Source organism: Bufo bufo, chromosome 2 (genome assembly GCF_905171765.1).
Source record: "Bufo bufo chromosome 2, aBufBuf1.1, whole genome shotgun sequence".
Lineage (NCBI taxonomy): Eukaryota > Metazoa > Chordata > Amphibia > Anura > Bufonidae > Bufo > Bufo bufo.
Window position 1 is genome coordinate 4,776,069 of NC_053390.1, and position 23,215 is coordinate 4,799,283.

Here is a 23,215-nt window from a genome sequence, read left to right on the forward strand (position 1 = left end):
CCGTCCTCCGTTTTCCACTGACAAGAATAGGATAGGTTATATTTTTTTGACGGACTGGAATCACGGATCACGGACGCGGAGAAAAAACTGAGGACTATCAGTTTTTTTTCACAGCTCCAAAGAAATGAATGGGACCTCCGCTAAACTGTGAAAAATGACGGAACGGACGCAGATGCACACAACGGTTGTGTGCATGAGGCCTTAGGTTGTATCATGGGTCAGCGCCACCCTGACCGTTGCTCGGAATTGTTCGTCTATCTGGACACGATTTATAGCGCTTACAGAGCCCATGGCGGTAGCGCTTGGTGGAGATATGATGAGGAATTCCGTCGGCGCTTACCGTTACACCCTGAGGTGGGTTGGGGGTTAAGGCCACTGATGTTTATCTTCGCCTCATGATGTCTCAGAGGCAGACTCCCTTTTCAGGTGCGGCCACTGGTCCTGGAGCATCTTCCACGCAGGGACCAGTAGCTGTTCGCCGCCCAGGGGCATGCTGGCTCTTTAATGAGGGACATTGTAAGTATGTAGGGTTGTGCAAATACAAGCATGAATGCTCGGCCTGCAGTGGCAACCACGCTGCAAACCGATGCACTCGCCCCCCAGTTAAACACTTTAAGCAGCCCAGCGCAGGCGATCCCAAGGACCCCGGTGAGCGTAGTCGAGATGTCCCCTTGGCTAGACATCTACCCTAATAAGCCGGCTGCCTCTCAGCTTCGCTTTGGTTTCACATTTGGCTTCTTTATACCATTTATGTTGAGCAGGTTCCCAGTGTTCTGATAATCTACGGTCTGCTAGGGAGCTTCCCGAAGTCCTCCTGGAGAAGTTGGGTAAGGAAGTTTCTTTGGGTAGAATTAAGGGGCCATTTCCGTCTATACCTTTTCCTAACTTAAGGGTATCGCCTTTGGGGGTGGTTCCCAAGAAGGAGCCGGGTAAGTTTCGCCTCATACACCACCTGTCCTACCCTAAGGGTTCATCGGTGAATGATGCCACTCTTCCTGAAGATGCTTCTGTGTCTTATGTCTCTTTTGATCGGGCGGTAGCGTTGGTTAGGGAGGCGGGAAAAGGCGCTCTCCTGGCTAAGTCAGACATTGAATCAGCCTTTAGACTTCTCCCGGTCCACCCTGATTGTCATCACCTTCTAAGAATGTTCTTTTGAGGGCCGGTTTTATTATGACACATGTCTCCCCATGGGGTGTTCCATCTCCTGTCACTTTTTTGAAATGTTTGGGTGTTTCTTGGAGTGGGTTGTTAGGTATGAGGCCATTTCCTCGTCAGTCATTCATTATCTGGATGACTTTTTGTTTGTTTCTCCAGGTTCGGGGGATGATTTCCTTACCCTCCTGAACATACACTGCGTGCAGAATTATTAGGCAAATTAGTATTTTGACCACATCATCCTCTTTATGCATGTTGTCTTACTCCAAGCTGTATAGGCTCGAAAGCCTACTACCAATTAAGCATATTAGGTGGTGTGCATCTCTGTAATGAGAAGGGGTGTGGTCTAATGACATCAACACCCTATATTAGGTGTGCATAATTATTAGGCAACTTCCTTTCCTTTGGCAAAATGGGTCAAAAGAAGGACTTGACAGGCTCAGAAAAGTCAAAAATAGTGAGATATCTTGCAGAGGGATGCAGCACTCCTAAAATTGCAAAGCTTCTGAAGCGTGATCATCGAACAATCAAGCGTTTCATTCAAAATAGTCAACAGGGTTGCAAGAAGCGTGTGGAAAAACCAAGGCGCAAAATAACTGCCCATGAACTGAGAAAAGTCAAGCGTGCAGCTGCCAAGATGCCACTTGCCACCAGTTTGGCCATATTTCAGAGCTGCAACATCACTGGAGTGCCCAAAAGCACAAGGTAAGAAAGGCTGAAAGACGACCACCACTGAACAAGACACACAAGCTGAAACGTCAAGACTGGGCCAAGAAATATCTCAAGACTGATTTTTCTAAGGTTTTATGGACTGATGAAATGAGAGTGAGTCTTGATGGGCCAGATGGATGGGCCCGTGGCTGGATTGGTAAAGGGCAGAGAGCTCCAGTCCGACTCAGACGCCAGCAAGGTGGAGGTGGAGTACTGGTTTGGGCTGGTATCATCAAAGATGAGCTTGTGGGGCCTTTTCGGGTTGAGGATGGAGTCAAGCTCAACTCCCAGTCCTACTGCCAGTTTCTGGAAGACACCTTCTTCAAGCAGTGGTACAGGAAGAAGTCTGCATCCTTCAAGAAAAACATGATTTTCATGCAGGACAATGCTCCATCACACGCGTCCAAGTACTCCACAGCGTGGCTGGCAAGAAAGGGTATAAAAGAAGAAAATCTAATGACATGGCCTCCTTGTTCACCTGATCTGAACCCCATTGAGAACCTGTGGTCCATCATCAAATGTGAGATTTACAAGGAGGGAAAACAGTACACCTCTCTGAACAGTGTCTGGGAGGCTGTGGTTGCTGCTGCACGCAATGTTGATGGTGAACAGATCAAAACACTGACAGAATCCATGGATGGCAGGCTTTTGAGTGTCCTTGCAAAGAAAGGTGGCTATATTGGTCACTGATTTGTTTTTGTTTTGTTTTTGAATGTCAGAAATGTATATTTGTGAATGTTGAGATGTTATATTGGTTTCACTGGTAAAAAAAAAAAATTGAAATGGGTATATATTTGTTTTTTGTTAAGTTGCCTAATAATTCTGCACAGTAATAGTCACCTGCACACACAGATATCCCCCTAAAATAGCTAAAACTAAAAACAAACTAAAAACTACTTCCAAAAATATTCAGCTTTGATATTAATGAGTTTTTTGGGTTCATTGAGAACATGGTTGTTGTTCAATAATAAAAATAATCCTCAAAAATACAACTTGCCTAATAATTCTGCACTCCCTGTATTCTTAGTGCGTATGGCTAGGTTCGGGGTTCCCATATCAGTCGGTAAAACGGAAGGTCATTGATTCCGTTGAGATGTTTTTCTGATTTCCCCACGAGAAGATCTGTAAGCTGCAGTATTTAATTGAAGGTTTCCTTGCAGCTCGGAAGGTTACCCTTCAACACCTACAGTTGTTGTTGGGTCTGCTTTGTTTCGCTTGTCGAGTAATGCCCATGGGCCATGTTTTTTCCAGGCGCCTGTCGCTAGCTACCCGTGGGGCTAAGTCCCCAGATCACCGTATTCGCATCACAAGGTCGCTCAAGGCTGACTTGGGTGTTTGGCAGGCATTTCTCCATTCCTATAATGGGCACACGTGTGTTATCTCTGAGGAGGTCCCAAACTCAGTTCTGTCTCTTTTTTCGGATGCATCCGGTTCTTGTGGTTTTGGGACCATTTTAGGTAAGGAATGGTGTTCTTCTCCTTGGCCGGATTTGTGGCGCTCCCTGGGTCTTTGTAAAAATTTGACGTTACTGGAATTATTCCCAATTGTGGTAGCAGTTGAGATTTGGGGGGCGAAAACTTGCGGACCACCACGTGTGTTTTTAGTCTGACAACCTGGGGGTAGTTCACTGTATTAACCGTTTGTCTGCCTCTTCTTTACTGGTGATTGCGCTTTTGCAACAATTAGTTTTGCGCTGTTTGGAGCATAATATTTATTTCAGGGCCCGCCATGTTCCAGATGTTGATAACAGAATTGCTGACGCCCTTTCCTGTTTTCATTGGCAGGTTTTTCGGGAGCTGCTTCCAGAGGCGGAGCAAGCCGGGGAGGAATGTCCACAGCACCTATGGCGTTTGGTAGTCAGCAGCTGATGTCCCTTATCAGTTCGTCGGTGGCTCCGGTGACTTGGCAGGCTCACTGTAAGGCCTGGGCTGATTGGATGTCTGGGGTTGGTTCGAGAGATGTGGCTGCACAGGACGGCTTGGAAGTGACGGTTGAGTGGTTGCTCAAGTTGAGCTCTATGGGTGTGTTGGCGCCAGTGGCTCAGTGCCGGTTGTCCGGAGTAGCCTTCCACTTCCTACTATGTGGTTGGCCTGATGTCAAAATAACATTTCATTGTTAGGCAGGGTTTGAAAGGTTGGAGAAAGGAATATGTTGTTAGGGACTGCAGGCGTCCCATCTCGTTCAGCCTGTTATGCAGGCTGGTCGAAGTTTGTCCGGGTGTGTGCGTTTCGCCTTTTAAGGCCGCCTTGTTCCCCGCCTGTTTTAGTTTGGCTTTTTTCGCTGCCCTCCGGGTGGGCGAGTTGCTCCCTCCCTTTGGTAGTAGGCCGGGGAGTTTGCTATTTCAGGATGTAGTTCTCGGTAATGGAGCAATCAGAGTTTTGGTTCGCAGATTGGCACGGATGATGTTGCAGATAGCTGGAAGTTAAGGATAAACATCCGACTGGCTTGATCCCAAACTAAGGAGCATAAAGGTGACCCCTATAAAACCCTAAGAGCTCACCCTGACTGCTAAGCACATACAAGGGTCTCAGAGGTAGACGATTGCATGCCCTCGTACCTAGATTGTGTGACACCTGAAAACCCTATAATAGTGAGGGGACACGATCACTGGCTCCCTGCACTTAATACGGAGGGAGTCAGGGTCATCTAGATTCAAGCCAGCAAGGAAACACAATACATGAAAGGACTTATCTGAACAAGCAGCAACAGAAGTCTCCAGCAGTGAACACATCAATCCAGAAAGTAGTATAAACCGCAAAGTGAGGCAGTATGGGAGGGAATATAAAGGAAAGAGGATTAGTCTAAATAGGTGACACCTGGGAGAAGGAAATGAGATGACAAAGTGAAACCAAAACAAAGAACATCATGCAAGAGGTAGAAAAGGACGTCTGTCAGACCTTCTCACAGAAGTGGCGGTGACAGTATCCCTCTACGGGTGGACTCCGGACACTCAGAACCCACCTTCTCAGGATGAGACCTATGGAAAGCCTTGATGAGAAGAGTGGCCTTAATGTCCGCCACTGGGACCCACATCCTCTCCTCAGGACCATAACCCTCCCAATGAACAAGGTATTGGAGAGAACCGCAGATAATGCGAGAATCCACAATCCTAGAGACCTGGAATTCAAGATTACCATCAACAAAAATCGGAGGAGGAGGCAAAGAGGAGGGTACAGTGGGTTGGACATAAGGTTTTAATAGGGACCTATGAAATACATTATGGATCTTCCAAGTCTGAGGAAGATCAAGACGGAAGGCAACGGGATTGATGACGGACAAGATCTTGTAAGGCCCAATAAACTTAGGATCCAACTTCCAGGAAGGAACCTTCAGTTTGATATTCTTTGTAGACAACCACACCAGATCACCCACATTCAGGTCCGGACCAGGCACGCGTCTCTTAGCCGCCACACGCCTATATCTCTCACTCATCCTCTTCAGATTACCCTGAATCTTTTGCCAAATAAATGACAAAGACGAGGAAAATCTCTCCTCATTAGGTAAACCAGAAGACCCCTCTCCAGAGAATGTCCCAAACTGTGGATGAAACCCATATGCACCAAAAAATGGTGACTTATCAGAGGACTCCTGGCGACGGTTATTTAAAGCAAACTCAGCAAGGGACAAAAAAGAATACCAATCCTCCTGATTCTCCGCCACAAAACAGCGCAGATGTGTCTCCAGATTCTGATTGACGCGCTCTGTCTGACCATTCTTCTGCGTGTGAAAAGCAAAAGAAAATGACAACTGAATCCCCAAGTGAGAACAGAAGGCCTTCCAGAATCTGGAAACAAATTGCGTGCCCCTATCAGAAACAATGTCTGAAGGAATGCCATGCAATTTAACAATGTGATCAACAAACGCTTGCGCCAACGTCTTGGCATTGGGTAACCCAGGAAAGGGAATGAAATGCGCCATTTTGCTAAAACGGTCGACTACCACCAGAATTACAGTCTTCCCCGAGGAACGAGGTAGGTCCGTAATGAAGTCCATGGACAGATGTGTCCAAGGACGGGAAGGAATGGGTAACGGGAGTAGAGAACCCGATGGCCGTGAATGAGGGACCTTGGCACGAGTGCAGGTCTCGCAGGCTGCCACAAAACCCTCAACCGTCTTACGAAGAGCCGGCCACCAGAATCTTCGAGCAATGAGATCTACTGTGGCTCTACTCTCCGGGTGCCCAGCAAGGACAGTATCGTGGTGCTCCTTAAAATCTTTGTGTCGTAAAGCAAGAGGCACAAACAACCTCCCAGGAAGACAAAGATCAGGAGCCTCTGCCTGGGCTGCCTGAACCTCTGCCTCCAAATCAGGATAAAGAGCAGAGACGACCACCCCTTTAGTCAAAATGGGACCCGGGTCTTCAAAGTTCCCCCCTCCCGGAAAACAACGTGACAGGGCATCAGCCTTCACATTTTTAACCCCAGGGCGGAACGTGACAACAAAATTAAACCTAGAAAAGAATAAACTGCAAAGAAAAAGGGGTCTGTCAGCACATCCCAATGCACAGGGGCACGTTGCTATGGCTGAGAACAAGACTGTTAAACAAAAAAAGCAATGCAACAGCTCACTGCAAATCAAATAAAGTACAAAATTGCATCCTAATAGCAAATGCTGAACTAATAAGTTAGAGATACTTAGCAAATCATTTTGTACAAAATTATTTGAGCCCGCCTGCCGAACGTCAAGGCAATCTCTAGTTAGACGGGTTCCTAACACTAAATATACCTGTTATGTGCCATAGCGGCTATCATAAAATTCAGAAAGTGTAGGTTCCACTTACATGCCGGATCCGCCTGAATTTCCGTCATTTTCGGTGCCAAAATGGCCTCCATTACATCCAGGGAAAGCAGTTACCAGCATGCACGCCGGGCCCACTCCACCCCACCCCTGGCGCCACATGGTCACCAAGGACTGCAATGAGAGTCCACACACTATCTCTCTCCTGGTGCCAGATGGCCTCAGTGAGTGGGGGGGAGCAGGCCAAGCTAAATACTAACACTGATTAAAATCAACCTGTGGGACAGACGAGCTGGAGGGAGTGCACGACTGGGGAGGCAGCCACACCTCCAGTACAAACTGCAAAGAAAAGGGGGTCAGTCAGCACATCCCAATGCGCAGGGGCACGTTGCTATGGCACCAGGAGAGAGATAGTGTGTGGACTCTCATTGCAGTCCTTGGTGACCATGTGGCGCCAGGGGTGGGGTGGAGTGGGCTTGGCGTGCATGCTGGTAACTGCTTTCCCTGGATGTAATGGAGGCCATTTTGGCACCGAAAATGACGGAAATTCAGGCGGATCCGGCATGTAAGTGGAACCTACACTTTCTGAATTTTATGATAGCCGCTATGGCACATAACAGGTATATTTAGTGTTAGGAACCCGTCTAACTAGAGATTGCCTTGACGTTCGGCAGGCGGGCTCAAATAATTTTGTACAAAATGATTTGCTAAGTATCTCTAACTTATTAGTTCAGCATTTGCTATTAGGATGCAATTTTGTACTTTATTTGATTTGCAGTGAGCTGTTGCATTGCTTTTTTTGTTTAATAGAAAAGAATAAAGACCATCTGGCCTTCTTGGGTTCAGACGCTTGGCTGATTCCAAGTAGGCCAGATTCTTATGGTCGGTAAACACGGTAATAGGGTGTCTGGCTCCCTCTAGCCAATGGCGCCATTCCTCAAAAGCTAATTTGATGGCCAACAACTCCCTATCTCCCACATCGTAATTTTTCTCTGTGGAGGAGAGTTTCCTTGAGAAAAAGGCACACGGTCGCCATTTGGCAGGAGAGGGACCCTGAGATAAGACCGCACCCACACCCACCTCAGAAGCGTCCACCTCAACAATAAAAGGTAGAAAGACATCAGGTTGTACCAAAATGGGAGCGGAAGCAAAACTCTCTTTGATACTAGAAAAGGCCTTAAGCGCATCTACCGACCAGGAGGAAAAATCTACCCCCTTTTTAGTCATATCAGTGAGTGGCTTAACAACAGAGGAATAATTCAAAATGAACTTTCTGTAATAATTGGCAAAACCCAAAAACCGCATCAGCGCCTTCTGATTCTCAGGAAGCTCCCAATCAAGCACAGCGCGGACTTCTCAGGGTCCATACGAAAACCAGAAGCGGAGAGAAGAAAACCAAGAAACTGGAAAAACACACATTTTTCCAGTTTAGCGTACAATTTATTCTCCCGCAGAATGAGCAAGACCTGACGTAGGTTGTCCCTATGAGTTTTGAAATCAGGAGAAAAAATCTAAATGTCATCTAGATACACCAGGACAAATTTCCCCATTAAATGATAAAAAATGCTGTTCACAAAATGTTGGAAGACGGCCGGAGCATTCATCAAACCAAAGGGCATAACCAAATTCTCGAAATGACCCTCAGTGGTATTGAAGGCTGTCTTCCATTCGTTTCCTTCTCTGACCCTGACCAGGTTGTATGCCCCTCTTAAATCCAACTTAGAAAAAACTTTAGCCCCAACAATCTGGTTAAACAGGTCCGGGATCAGAGGAAGCGGATATGGGTCACGAATTGTGATACTGTTCAGCTCCCTGAAATCCAGACAAGGTCTTAAAGAACCATCTTTTTTCTTAACAAAAAAAAAAACAGCGGCAACAGGTGACTTCGAGGGTCGGATGTGTCCCTTTCTCAGGCTCTCAGAGATATAAGCACGCATAGCGACTCTTTCAGGTTGGGAGAGATTGTATAAACGTGTTTTTGGCAGCTTGGCGCCTGGGATGAGATTAATAGGGCAATCGTACTCCCGGTGAGGGGGCAGCTCCTGGACACCACTCTCGGAAAACACATCCGAAAATTCAGAGAGAAAAGATGGCACAGTCTTGCTAGAAACCTCTGAAAGAGACGCCGTGAGGCAAATCTCTCTGCAAAAGTCACTCCAACCATGTATTTGCCTTGCTTGCCAATCAATGGTGGGGTTATGTTTAGTGAGCCAGGGTAGCCCTAACACTAGAGAAGTAGGTAATCCGCTTAGGACGACACATGACACATCCTCAACATGAGCATCACCCACAGTCAAACGGATATTGTGAACTATGCCCTTTAACGATCTTTGAGAAAGTGGAGCGGAATCGATAGCAAAAACAGGTATATCCTTTCCCAAAGTGCATACCTGGAAACCATGCGTTATAGCAAATTAATTATCAATGAGATTGACAGCTGCTCCACTATCTACAAAAATCTCACAAACAATGGTCTTGCTATCTAGCGCCACCCTGGCAGGTAGGAGAAAACGGGAACTACAAGCAAACGGCAAACCTTCAATTTCCGCATCAAACTTGCCAATAGTAGCAAATGGAAAGTTTTTAGAGGTTTTTTTTCTTTTTGCTTCTATATTAAAACAAAATCACAGAAATATTGTGGCAAATATGCGGGAACTGCTCAAACCCCAAACACTGTAGTGTGTTTTTCATTGGGGGAGCAGTCCCACCGCATGTGGACCGCAGCAAACGACTATCCCCAGGAAGCTTGGCTGTGAGCTGGATTTCATCACCTTCAGACCTTGTTCACACCATAGTTAGCGTAGTGGTAGGACCCCTTGCCATGCTGAGTGACCGTGACGTGGTAGATGATGGGCTCCGATATTTTCCTGACAGGAATATATTGGCAAAAGTCTCAGCTTTTAATATCTGCATTTATGACTAGCCAGTATAGTCAGTGGCATATCCGTTTGGTACATTTTTTTCTGTGATTTATATGATTATATTTTCATCCGCACAATGCTTCGGTTTGTGTGGGATGCCTTTGTGGTGCATGTGGACCGCGCCGACATCCTCCATTGTATGCATTTTTTTGCTGGGGATAGTAGTTTGCTGCGGTCCACATGCGGTGGGACTGCTCCCCCAATGAAAAACACGCTACAGTGTTTGGGGTTTGAGCAGTTCCCCCATATTTGCCACAATATTTCTGTGATTTTGTTTTGTTTTATATGTAGTGTATGTGCCTTTACCTGGCATTTAAACACTCCTTTGCACCTGGTAACTTCCATCACATGGACTGATATGGGTGTGGCTCACAGTCTGGCTTTGTTCACATTGCACTAGTTGTCCTGCTAGGCGGTTGTGTGGAAGCTTGGCTGTGAGCTGGATTTCATCACCTTCAGACCTTGTTTCTATATTACCCTCAGAATACTCCCTGAATCTCCTAGAGGGGCAAACATTTGCCAAATGATTTATACCCCCACAACAGAAACAAACCGTCCTCTGAGAGCTGAATTCTCTACTATCAGAGGCAAGCAAACCCAGCTGCATGGCCTCCTCCTCAGAGGGGATTGAGAGAGACTGAGGCCCCTGCGCACTGAATGAGACAGCCCCACTGTCCTTGGACTGAATATGACAGGAAGGAGTGGTCTCTCCTATCTCTCTAAGACGCCTGTCAATGCGAACAGCTAGAGACATGGCAGACTCCAATGAGGCAGGTCTCTCATGAAAAGCAAATGCATCTTTCAATCCCTCCGAAAGACCATGGCAAAATTGACTTCGGAGTGCAGCATCGTTCCAACCAGTATCAGCTGCCCGTCTCCGAAATTCAGAACAATATATCTCTGCGGACTGTTTACCTTGGCATAAAAGACGCAGTTTAGATTCAGCCAGAGCAATACGATCCGAGTCATCATATTTCTGCCCCAGGTCTACAAAAAATTCATCCACCGATCGGAGGGGCCGTGCCCCCACCTTCAGCGAAAAGGCCCAAGACTGAGCGTTATCCCTGAGCAGCGAGATGATGATCCCCATCCTCTGCTCCTCATCACCAGAGGAATGGGGAAGTAGGCGAAAATGGAGTTTGCAAGCCTCTCTAAAGCGAACAAAATTCTCACTACCCCCAGAGAACGTATCCGGAAGCGAGATCTTAGGCTTGGAACAAACTCCATGAACGCAAGCAGAACCGGTCACCTGAAACTGAGACACAGTCTTACGGAGATCTGCTACCTACAGTGAAAGACCTTGCATGCGGTCAATCAAGGCTGAAACCAGATCCATGCTTAAGACAGTAATGGAGGTTTATAATGTCACGGATGATGTTGCAGATAGCTGGAAGTTATGGATAAACATCCGAGTGGCTTGATCCCAAACTAAGGAGCATAAAGGTGACCCCTATAAAACCCTAAGAGCTCACCCTGACTGCTAAGCACATACAAGGGTCTCAGAGGTAGACGATTGCATGCCCTCGTACCTAGATTGTGTGACACCTGAAAACCCTATAATAGTGAGGGGACACGACCACAGGCTCCCTGCACTTTATACGGAGGGAGTCAGGGTCACCTAGAATCAAGCCAGCAAGGAAACACAATACATGAAAGGACTTATCTGAACAAGCAGCAACAGAAGTCTCCAGCAGTGAACACTTCAAATCCAGGAAGTAGTATAAACCGCAAAGTGAGGCAGTATGGGAGGGAATATAAAGGAAAGAGGATTAGTCTAAATAGGTGACACTTGGGAGAAGGAAATGAGATGACAAAGTGAAACCAAAACAAAGAACATCATGCAAGAGGTAGAAAAGGACGTCTGTCAGACCTTCTCACAGAAGTGGCGGTGACAATCACTTTTTCAGCACAATGAAGTCTTTCCTAATCACTGTCCCTAGCGCCTGCTGACTCCTTGCACTAAGTACACTGGAAAATGACAGAATCCAAGATGGCAGAGGCTATTTATAAAGCTGTGACATCACAGGGCTGGCTGGCTGCTGATTGGCTGCATGCATGACATTGTGGGTGATCCCGCCTTCCCAGAGTTCCTTTCTTCATGTCCTCACACGTGCAGCAGCCATTTTAGGAAAAAATGTGATTCATTACCAAGCATGAGGAAATTCGGCTTTGGTGCAAATTGAATTTTTCCTGAAATTTGGATCGAATTCCACTTTGTCAACTTCGATTCGCTCTAATTACTACTATCACTACTACCTACCCTTTCCACATCCACACCGCACTGCTGCTGCTACTATTATTCCTACTACTACTATTACTTCTACCACTACTATTACTACTATTACTACTGCTACTATTACTACTACTACCACTATTACTACTACCACTACTACTACTATTATTACTACTACTTACCCTTTCCACATCCACACTGCACTGCTGTTGCTGCCACTACTATTACTACTACCCCTACCACTACTATTACTACCACTACACCTACCCTTTCCACATCCACACTGCACTGCTGATACTACTACCACCATTACTACTATTACTACTACTACTACTACCACTACCTACCCTTTCCACATCTACACTGCACTGCTGCTGCTACTACTACTACCACCAGGCTCAGACTGGCCCAGAGGCGTACAGGTGAATCCCCTGGTGAGCCCCTGAGCAAGATGGGCCCTGTGACGGACAGAACCGTCACTGGGGCTGCTGGAGAAGTCTGAGGGCCAGCCTCCTTCCTATGGACTATGGACCCAGAACTATGGAGACCCCCTCAGACCTTTTGGGGTTACAAGGAACTATGAACTCTGATTTATGTGTGGAATTTATATGCCACATATTTCCTATTTCCCATTAAAGGTGCAGGGTGTGAATTCAGCAACACAAAAAGGGTTAACTCTGCACTGAGACTCCCACTGATTGAGTTAGTGATGGGATTAAGATAGCTGACTTTAGTAGCAGCCAACTCCTAGATGAGTAGATCACCCTATGATACACTCAGGAGATAATCCCATCACATGTGTCTCCTCTCTCCCTATTCATTCATTATGGAGTGGGGGGGATGTCTGTTTGCATGTTGTTCATGGTTGATTGATTTATGTTGTTCTTGAACTGTATATATACTGGGTTGGTCTTCAATGAAGTGAGTTCCTGTTTTTGCCTTCAACATAGAGCCTCATCTCATGTGTGTGAGGATTGCTATACGCTGTATACTCCCCTGGCTATAACCCCTACCTCTTGTAAGAGCTGTTCCTGTTCCTTGTTCCTGTGGTGGTTACGGTGTTGAGCGGAGTGCTTGGAGTCCTTGGGAAGCACTAGGAGCATCCATCAACGGAGGTACCCAGTCGGGGTGCCAGGAGATCCGCTACAGGCCCCTAGTCTCCCACCCACTGCACAAGTGGAACATAACACAGTAGACTTACTGCACTACATACATATATTCAATATGCAGCACTTGAACCAGAAACTCCCTAGTTTATTATAGACACGATCAGAGCGGAGATGACTCTGTATAGAGGAGACCTGCCAGTGTCCTCGTCTACCCAGGACCTACCTTCTCAAAGATGCAGCAGGAACCCCCATATTCAATCATCTGGTAGCATCTTCCTGCTGTGTGAGCAGGTCATATTTGAATGTATCCATATGATGGCCCCCAAAATAAATTTTACTCATGGGCCCTAGGCTCCCCAGTCCGTCACTGACTATCACTACTACTACCTACTCTTTCCACATCCACACTGCTACTACTACCACTACTACTATTACCACCACATGCCCTTTCTACATCCACGCTACACTGCTGCTGCAGCTACTCCTACCACTACTACCTACCCTTTCCACATCCAAACTGCTACTACTACTACTACTACCACTACTACTATTACCACCACCTACCCTTTCCACATCCACACTACACTACTGCTGCAGATACTACTACCACTACTACTACTATTACTATTGCTACTACTATTACTACTACCACTACTACTATAACCACCACCTACCCTTTCCACATCCACACTGCTACTACTACCACTACCACTACTACTACTATAACTATTACCACCACCTACCCTTTCCACATCCACACTACACTACTGCTGCAGATACTACTACCACTACTACTACTATTACTATTGCTACTACTATTACTACTACCACTACTACTATTACCACCACCTACCCTTTCCACATCCACACTGCTACTACTACCACTACCACTACTACTACTATTACTATTACCACCACCTACCCTTCCCACATCCACACTACATTGCTGCTACTCCCAACTAAAAAAGAGAACTTTATTAGGCTCGTTCATGGCGATACTATTTTTCTTTTGACGACCTTCTCTTGTTTCTACTGCCAGCATTCTGACTCTGTCAAGGCATAATTTTTGGACGCTTGGTCCCAACAAGCCACATTTTTTTCTCATAACACCGTGGGGCTCATCTATGAACTATGGTACGCCTGCTTTCTGGTCTTTTTGCGTCTACACTATTTTGCGACTTCTTTTTGTTTTTGCGGCATTTTTGTCTCCACATCAATTCTGCAATAGTTAAATTTTATAAACTCTAGATTTGACCTCAATTATGGCACATTTACTAAAATTTTGCATCTTACTCCAGGCAATCCCCTGGTCTACTCGTACAATGTGTAATCCACATAACACTCACACCACATATATTATTAATGTGCACCAGTTCATAAATGTGGTGCACGCACACAAAGCAAAGTAAAGCTTAAAACTGACTGAAAAACAACCTTAACTGATGCATGAGCCCCCATGTGTGATTAATCATCATCTGCCCCCGATAAGGGACAATATTTGGAAGTTTTGGAATATGAACAAGCAGAACACATGTGCCGGCGCGGTGTGATATTAAACCAGCTGTATGATGATGCCGTCACACGTGCGTTTCCCCACGGCGATGTATGTCAGTGTCAGTCAGACATCTCTTACTATTGCTGTTATTGTGTTTCAGGGCTTAGAGAGGAGAGGGCTGGGGGGGGAGCGAAAATTCATTAACAAAATAAACAAAAAGAGGTAACAAGTTTTCCTAAAAGTCCCAAGAGAATGAAGAGGGTTATACCCCTATTTCCAGGGCAATTGGAGTCACTTTGATTCGAGTAGAATTGATTAGAGCACAAAAATTTGGCGAGCCGAGACCAGACCAGATCTCAAAGATTCCGCTCATCTCCAGTGGACCTATGCAGAAAACATGAGTCCTGTAACCCCTGCAGGCTCCAGATTATAGTATTCACTGTATTATAATTACACCGCTTCCTTCCTCTTTCTTCTCTGTACATTTCTTTATTCAATCAGAGATTTTCTCCGCTGTCTTCTGCTGATCACGACAGACATGGCTGATGCTGTGACTTATGCCGACCTGAAATTTAATGAGATTCCAATGAAGGAGATCAAAACAGCGGGTAACGTGTTATCTTATCCAAGTTGTAGGGATTCGGAGGGGGATGTTTCTAGTAATTTATATAATAAGTATAGCGTTATAGTATATGTAGATCAGCTATCCATCTCCATGATGTAGACCTCTAGTATAGTCATCAGGACAATGCCCAGGACTATGTGTGATATACCAGGACACACTGTGTGGTCAGGATATAGTATATGTAGATCAGTAATCCATCTCCATGATGTAGACCTCCAGTATAGTCATCAGGACAGTACACAGGACTATGTGTGATATACCAGGACACACTGTGTGGTCAGGATATAGTATATGTAGATCAGCCATCCATCTCCATGATGTAGACCTCCAGTATAGTCATCAGGACAGTGCACAGGACTATGTGTGATATACCAGGACAGACTGTGTGGTCAGGATATAGTATATGTAGATCAGTAATCCATCTCCTTGATGTAGACCTCCAGTATAGTCATCAGTACAGTGCACAGGACTATGTGTGATATACCAGGATGTACTGTGTGGACAGGATATAGTATATGTAGATCAGTCATCCATCTCCATGATGTAGACCTCCAGTATAGTCATCAGTACAGTGCACAGGACTATGTGTGATATACCAGGACAGACTGTGTGGTCAGGATATAGTATATGTAGATCAGCCATCCATCTCCATGATGTAGACCTCCAGTATAGTCATCAGGACAGTGCACAGGACTATGTGTGATATACCAGGACAGACTGTGTGGTCAGAATATAGTATATGTAGATCAGTAATCCATCTCCATGATGTAGACCTCCAGTATAGTCATCAGGATAGTACACAGGACTATGTGTGATATACCAGGACAGACTGTGTGGTCAGGATATAGTATATGTAGATCAGCCATCCATCTCCATGATGTAGACCTCCAGTATAGTCATCAGGACAGTACACAGGACTATGTGTGATATACCAGGACAGACTGTGTGGACAGGATATAGAATATGTAGATCAGCCATCAATCTCCATGATGTAGACCTCCAGTATAGTCATCAGGACAGTGCACAGGACTATGTATGATATACCAGGACAGACTGTGTGGACAGGATATAGTATATGTAGATCAGCTATCCATCTCCACGATGTAGACCTCCAGTATAGTCATCAGGACAGTACACAGGACTATGTGTGATATACCAGGACAGACTGTGTGGTCAGGATATAGTATATGTAGATCAGCCATCCATCTCCATGATGTAGACCTCCAGTATAGTCATCAGGACAGTACACAGGACTATGTATGATATACCAGGACAGACTGTGTGGACAGGATATAGTATATGTAGATCAGCCATACATCTCCATGATGTAGACCTCCAGTATAGTCATCAGGACAGTGCACAGGACTATGTGTGATATACCAGGACAGACTGTGTGGACAGGATATAGAATATGTAGATCAGTCATCCATCTCCATGATGTAGACCTCCAGTATAGTCATCAGGACAGTGCACAGGACTATGTGTGATATACCAGGACAGACTGTGTGGTCAGGATATAGTATATGTAGATCAGTCATCCATCTCCATGATCTAGACCTCCAGTATAGTCATCAGGACAGTGCACAGGACAATGTGTGAAATACCAGGATGTACTGTGTGGACAGGATATAGTATATGTAGATCAGTCATCCATCTCCATGATGTAGACCTCCAGTATAGTCATCAGGACAGTGCACAGGACTATGTGTGATATACCAGGACAGACTGTGTGGTCAGGATATAGTATATATAGATCAGCCATCCATCTCCATGATGTAGACCTCCAGTATAGTCATCAGGACAGTGCACAGGACTATGTGTGATATACCAGGATGTACTGTGTGAACAGGATATAGTATATGTAGATCAGTCATCCATCTCCATGATGTAGATCTCCAGTATAGTCATCAGGACAGTGCACAGGACTATGTGTGATATACCAGGATGAACTGTGTGGTCAGGATATAGTATATGTAGATCAGTCATCCATCTCCATGACGTAGACCTCCAGTATATTCATCAGGACAGTACACAGGACTATGTGTGATATATCAGGACGCACTGTGTGGACAGGATATAGTATATGTAGATCAGTCATCCATCTCCATGATGTAGACCTCCAGTATAGTCATCAGGATAGTACACAGGACTATGTGTGATATACCAGGACGCACTGTGTGGTCAGGATATAGTATATGTAGATCAGTCATCCATCTCCATGATGTAGACCTCCAGTATAGTCATCAGGACAGTGCACAGGACTATGTGTGATATACCAGGACAGACTGTGTGGACAGGATATAGTATATGTAGATCAGTCATCCATCTCCATGATGTAGACCTCCAGTATAGTCATCAGGACAGTACACAGGACTATGTGTGATAGACCAGGACGCACTGTGTGGACAGGATATAGTATATGTAGATCAGCCATCCATCTCCATGATGTAGACCTCCAGTATAGTCATCAGGACAGTACACAGGACTATGTGTGATATACCAGGATGTACTGTGTGAATAGGATATAGTATATATAGATCAGTCATCCATCTCCATGATGTAGACCTCCAGTATAGTCATCAGGACAGTGCACAGGACTATGTGTAATATACCAGGACGCACTGTGTGGACAGGATATAGAATATGTAGATCAGTCATCCATCTCCATGACGTAGACCTCCAGTATAGTCATCAGGACAGTGCACAGGACTATGTGTGATATACCAGGATGTACTGTGTGGTCAGGATATAGTATATGTAGATCAGCCATCCATCTCCATGATGTAGACCTCCAGTATAGTCATCAGGACAGTGCACAGGACTATGTGTGATATACCAGGACAGACTGTGTGGACAGGATATAGTATATGTAGATAAGTCATCCATCTCCATGAAGTAGACCTCCAGTATAGTCATCAGGACAGTGCACAGGACAACTCGTGATATACCAGGACAGACTGTGTGGTCAGGATATAGTATATGTAGATCAGCCATCCATCTCCATGATGTAGACCTCCAGTATAGTCATCAGGACAGTGCACAGGACTATGTGTGATATACCAGGACACACTGTGTGGTCAGGATATAGTATATGTAGATCAGTCATCCATCTCTATGATGTAGACCTCCAGTATAGTCATCAGGACAGTGCACAGGACTATGTGTGATATACCAGGACGCACTGTGTGGACAGGTATAGTATATGTAGATCAGCCATCCATCTCCATGATGTAGACCTCCAGTATAGTCATCAGGACAGTACACAGGACTATGTGTGATATACCAGGACAGACTGTGTGGTCAGGATATAGTATATGTAGATCAGCCATCCATCTCCATGATGTAGACCTCCAGTATAGTCATCAGGACAGTGCACAGGACTATGTGTGATATACCAGGACACACTGTGTGGTCAGGATATAGTATATGTAGATCAGTCATCCATCTCTATGATGTAGACCTCCAGTATAGTCATCAGGACAGTGCACAGGACTATGTGTGATATACCAGGACGCACTGTGTGGTCAGGATATAGTATATGTAGATCAGCCATCCATCTCCATGATGTAGACCTCCAGTATAGTCATCAGGACAGTACACAGGACTATGTGTGATATACCAGGACAGACTGTGTGAACAGGATATAGTATATGTAGATCAGTCATCCATCTCCATGATGTAGACCTCCAGTATAGTCATCAGGACAGTACACAGGACTATGTATGATATACCAGGACAGACTGTGTGGACAGGATATAGTATATGTAGATCAGTAATCCATCTCCATGATGTAGACCTCCAGTATAGTCATCAGGACAGTGCACAGGACTATGTGTGATAGACCAGGACAGACTGTGTGGACAGGATATAGTATATGTAGATCAGTAATCCATCTCCACGATGTAGACCTCCAGTATAGTCATCAGGACAGTACACAGGACTATGTGTGATATACCAGGACAGACTGTGTGGACAGGATATAGTATATGTAGATCAGCCATCCATCTCCATGATGTAGACCTCCAGTATAGTCATCAGGACAGTACACAGGACAACGTGTGATATACAAGGACGCACTGTGTGGACAGGATATAGTATATGTAGATCAGTAATCCATCTCCATGATGTAGACCTCCAGTATAGTCATCAGGACAGTACACAGGACTATGTGTGATATACCAGGACAGACTGTGTGGACAGGATATAGTATATGTAGATCAGCCATCCATCTCCATGATGTAGACCTCCAGTATAGTCATCAGGACAGTACACAGGACAACGTGTGATATACAAGGACGCACTGTGTGGTCAGGATATAGTATATGTAGATCAGCCATCCATCTCCATGATGTAGACCTCCAGTATAGTCATCAGGACAGTACACAGGACTATGTGTGATATACCAGGACAGACTGTGTGGACAGGATATAGTATATGTAGATCAGCCATCCATCTCCATGATGTAGACCTCCAGTATAGTCATCAGGACAGTACACAGGACAACGTGTGATATACAAGGACGCACTGTGTGGTCAGGATATAGTATATGTAGATCAGTCATCCATCTCCATGATGTAGACCTCCAGTATAGTCATCAGGACAGTACACAGGACTATGTGTGATATACCAGGACGCACTGTGTGGACAGGATATAGAATATGTAGATCAGTCATCCATCTCTATGATGTAGACCTCCAGTATAGTCATCAGGACAGTACACAGGACTATGTGTAATATACCAGGATGTACTGTGTGGACAGGATATAGAATATGTAGATCAGCCATCCATCTCCATGATGTAGACCTCTAGTATAGTCATCAGGACAGTACACAGGACTATGTATGATATACCAGGACAGACTGTGTGGACAGGATATAGAATATGTAGATCAGTCATCCATCTCCATGATGTAGACCTCCAGTATAGTCATCAGGACAGTGCACAGGACTCTGTGTGATATACCAGGACGCACTGTGTGGTCAGGATATAGTATATGTAGATCAGCTATCCATCTCCATGATGTAGACCTCCAGTACAGTCATCAGGACAGTGCACAGGACTATGTGTGATATACCAGGACAGACTGTGTGGACAGGATATAGTATATGTAGATCAGCCATCCATCTCCATGATGTAGACCTCCAGTATAGTCATCAGGACAGTGCACAGGACTATGTGTGATATACCAGGATGTACTGTGTGAACAGGATATAGTATATGTAGATCAGCCATCCATCTCCATGATGTAGACCTCCAGTATAGTCATCAGGACAGTACATAGGACTATGTGTGATATACCAGGACAGACTGTGTGGACAGGATATAGTATATGTAGATCAGTCATCCATCTCCATGATGTAGACCTCCAGTATAGTCATCAGGACAGTGCACAGGACTATGTGTGATATACCCGGATGAACTGTGTGAATAGGATATAGTATATGTAGATCAGTCATCCATCTCCATGATGTAGACCTCCAGTATAGTCATCAGGACAGTACACAGGACTATATGTGATATACCAGGACGCACTGTGTGGACAGGATATAGTATATGTAGATCAGTAATCCATCTCCATTATGTAGACCTCCAGTATAGTCATCAGGACAGTACACAGGACTATGTTTGATATAACAGGATGTACTGAGTGAACAGGATATAGTATATGTAGATCAGTCATCCATCTCCATGATGTAGACCTCCAGTATAGTCATCAGGACAGTACACAGGACTATGTGTGATATACCAGGACAGACTGTGTGGTCAGGATATAGTATATGTAGATCAGTCATCCATCTCTATGATGTAGACCTCCAGTATAGTCATCAGGACAGTGCACAGGACTATGTGTGATATACCAGGACAGACTGTGTGGACAGGATATAGTATATGTAGATCAGCCATCCATCTCCATGATGTAGACCTCCAGTATAGTCATCAGGACAGTACACAGGACTATGTGTGATATACCAGGATGAACTGTGTGAATAGGATATAGTATATATAGATCAGTCATCCATCTCCATGATGTAGACCTCCAGTATAGTCATCAGGACAGTGCACAGGACTATGTGTAATATACCAGGACGCACTGTGTGGACAGGATATAGAATATGTAGATCAGTCATCCATCTCCATGACGTAGACCTCCAGTATAGTCATCAGGACAGTGCACAGGACTATGTGTGATATACCAGGATGTACTGTGTGGTCAGGATATAGTATATGTAGATCAGCCATCCATCTCCATGATGTAGACCTCCAGTATAGTCATCAGGACAGTGCACAGGACTATGTGTGATATACCAGGACAGACTGTGTGGACAGGATATAGTATATGTAGATAAGTCATCCATCTCCATGAAGTAGACCTCCAGTATAGTCATCAGGACAGTGCACAGGACAACGTGTGATATACCAGGACAGACTGTGTGGTCAGGATATAGTATATGTAGATCAGCCATCCATCTCCATGATGTAGACCTCCAGTATAGTCATCAGGACAGTGCACAGGACTATGTGTGATATACCAGGACACACTGTGTGGTCAGGATATAGTATATGTAGATCAGTCATCCATCTCTATGATGTAGACCTCCAGTATAGTCATCAGGACAGTGCACAGGACTATGTGTGATATACCAGGACGCACTGTGTGGACAGGTATAGTATATGTAGATCAGCCATCCATCTCCATGATGTAGACCTCCAGTATAGTCATCAGGACAGTACACAGGACTATGTGTGATATACCAGGACAGACTGTGTGGTCAGGATATAGTATATGTAGATCAGCCATCCATCTCCATGATGTAGACCTCCAGTATAGTCATCAGGACAGTGCACAGGACTATGTGTGATATACCAGGACACACTGTGTGGTCAGGATATAGTATATGTAGATCAGTCATCCATCTCTATGATGTAGACCTCCAGTATAGTCATCAGGACAGTGCACAGGACTATGTGTGATATACCAGGACGCACTGTGTGGTCAGGATATAGTATATGTAGATCAGCCATCCATCTCCATGATGTAGACCTCCAGTATAGTCATCAGGACAGTACACAGGACTATGTGTGATATACCAGGACAGACTGTGTGAACAGGATATAGTATATGTAGATCAGTCATCCATCTCCATGATGTAGACCTCCAGTATAGTCATCAGGACAGTACACAGGACTATGTGTGATATACCAGGACAGACTGTGTGGACAGGATATAGTATATGTAGATCAGTAATCCATCTCCATGATGTAGACCTCCAGTATAGTCATCAGGACAGTGCACAGGACTATGTGTGATATACCAGGACAGACTGTGTGGACAGGATATAGTATATGTAGATCAGCCATCCATCTCCATGATGTAGACCTCCAGTATAGTCATCAGGACAGTACACAGGACAACGTGTGATATACAAGGACGCACTGTGTTGACAGGATATAGTATATGTAGATCAGTAATCCATCTCCATGATGTAGACCTCCAGTATAGTCATCAGGACAGTACACAGGACTATGTGTGATATACCAGGACAGACTGTGTGGACAGGATATAGTATATGTAGATCAGCCATCCATCTCCATGATGTAGACCTCCAGTATAGTCATCAGGACAGTACAGAGGACAACGTGTGATATACAAGGACGCACTGTGTGGTCAGGATATAGTATATGTAGATCAGCCATCCATCTCCATGATGTAGACCTCCAGTATAGTCATCAGGACAGTGCACAGGACTATGTGTGATATACCAGGACAGACTGTGTGGTCAGGATATAGTATATGTAGATCAGTCATCCATCTCTATGATGTAGACCTCCAGTATAGTCATCAGGACAGTGCACAGGACTATGTGTGATATACCAGGACAGACTGTGTGGACAGGATATAGTATATGTAGATCAGCCATCCATCTCCATGATGTAGACCTCCAGTATAGTCATCAGGACAGTACACAGGACTATGTGTGATATACCAGGACGCACTGTGTGGACAGGATATAGTATATGTAGATCAGTAATCCATCTCCATGATGTAGACCTCCAGTATAGTCATCAGGACAGTGCACAGGACTATGTGTGATAGACCAGGACAGACTGTGTGGTCAGGATATAGAATATGTAGATCAGTCATCCATCTCGATGACAAAGACCTCCAGTATAGTCATTAGGACAGTGCACAGGACTATGTGTGATATACCAGGACAGACTGTGTGGTC

The 23,215-nt window shown here is 45.0% G+C and overlaps 1 protein-coding gene across 4 annotated transcripts in view; it reads left to right on the top strand.

The window, feature by feature from the left end:
• The first annotated feature begins 14,795 nt into the window (after window positions 1-14,795).
• LOC120991960 (B-cell differentiation antigen CD72-like) overlaps window positions 14,796-23,215 on the top strand; it is a 96,116-nt gene continuing 87,696 nt past the window's right edge. For 3 of the 4 annotated variants that reach the window (XM_040420711.1, XM_040420714.1, XM_040420713.1), the window contains exon 1: window positions 14,833-14,969. In XM_040420711.1, the coding sequence (XP_040276645.1) occupies window positions 14,900-14,969 (70 nt within the window). In that variant the 5' untranslated portion in view covers window positions 14,833-14,899. Of the gene's footprint in view, window positions 14,970-23,215 lie in introns of all 4 variants that reach the window. The other variant, XM_040420712.1, reaches the window with a different exon arrangement.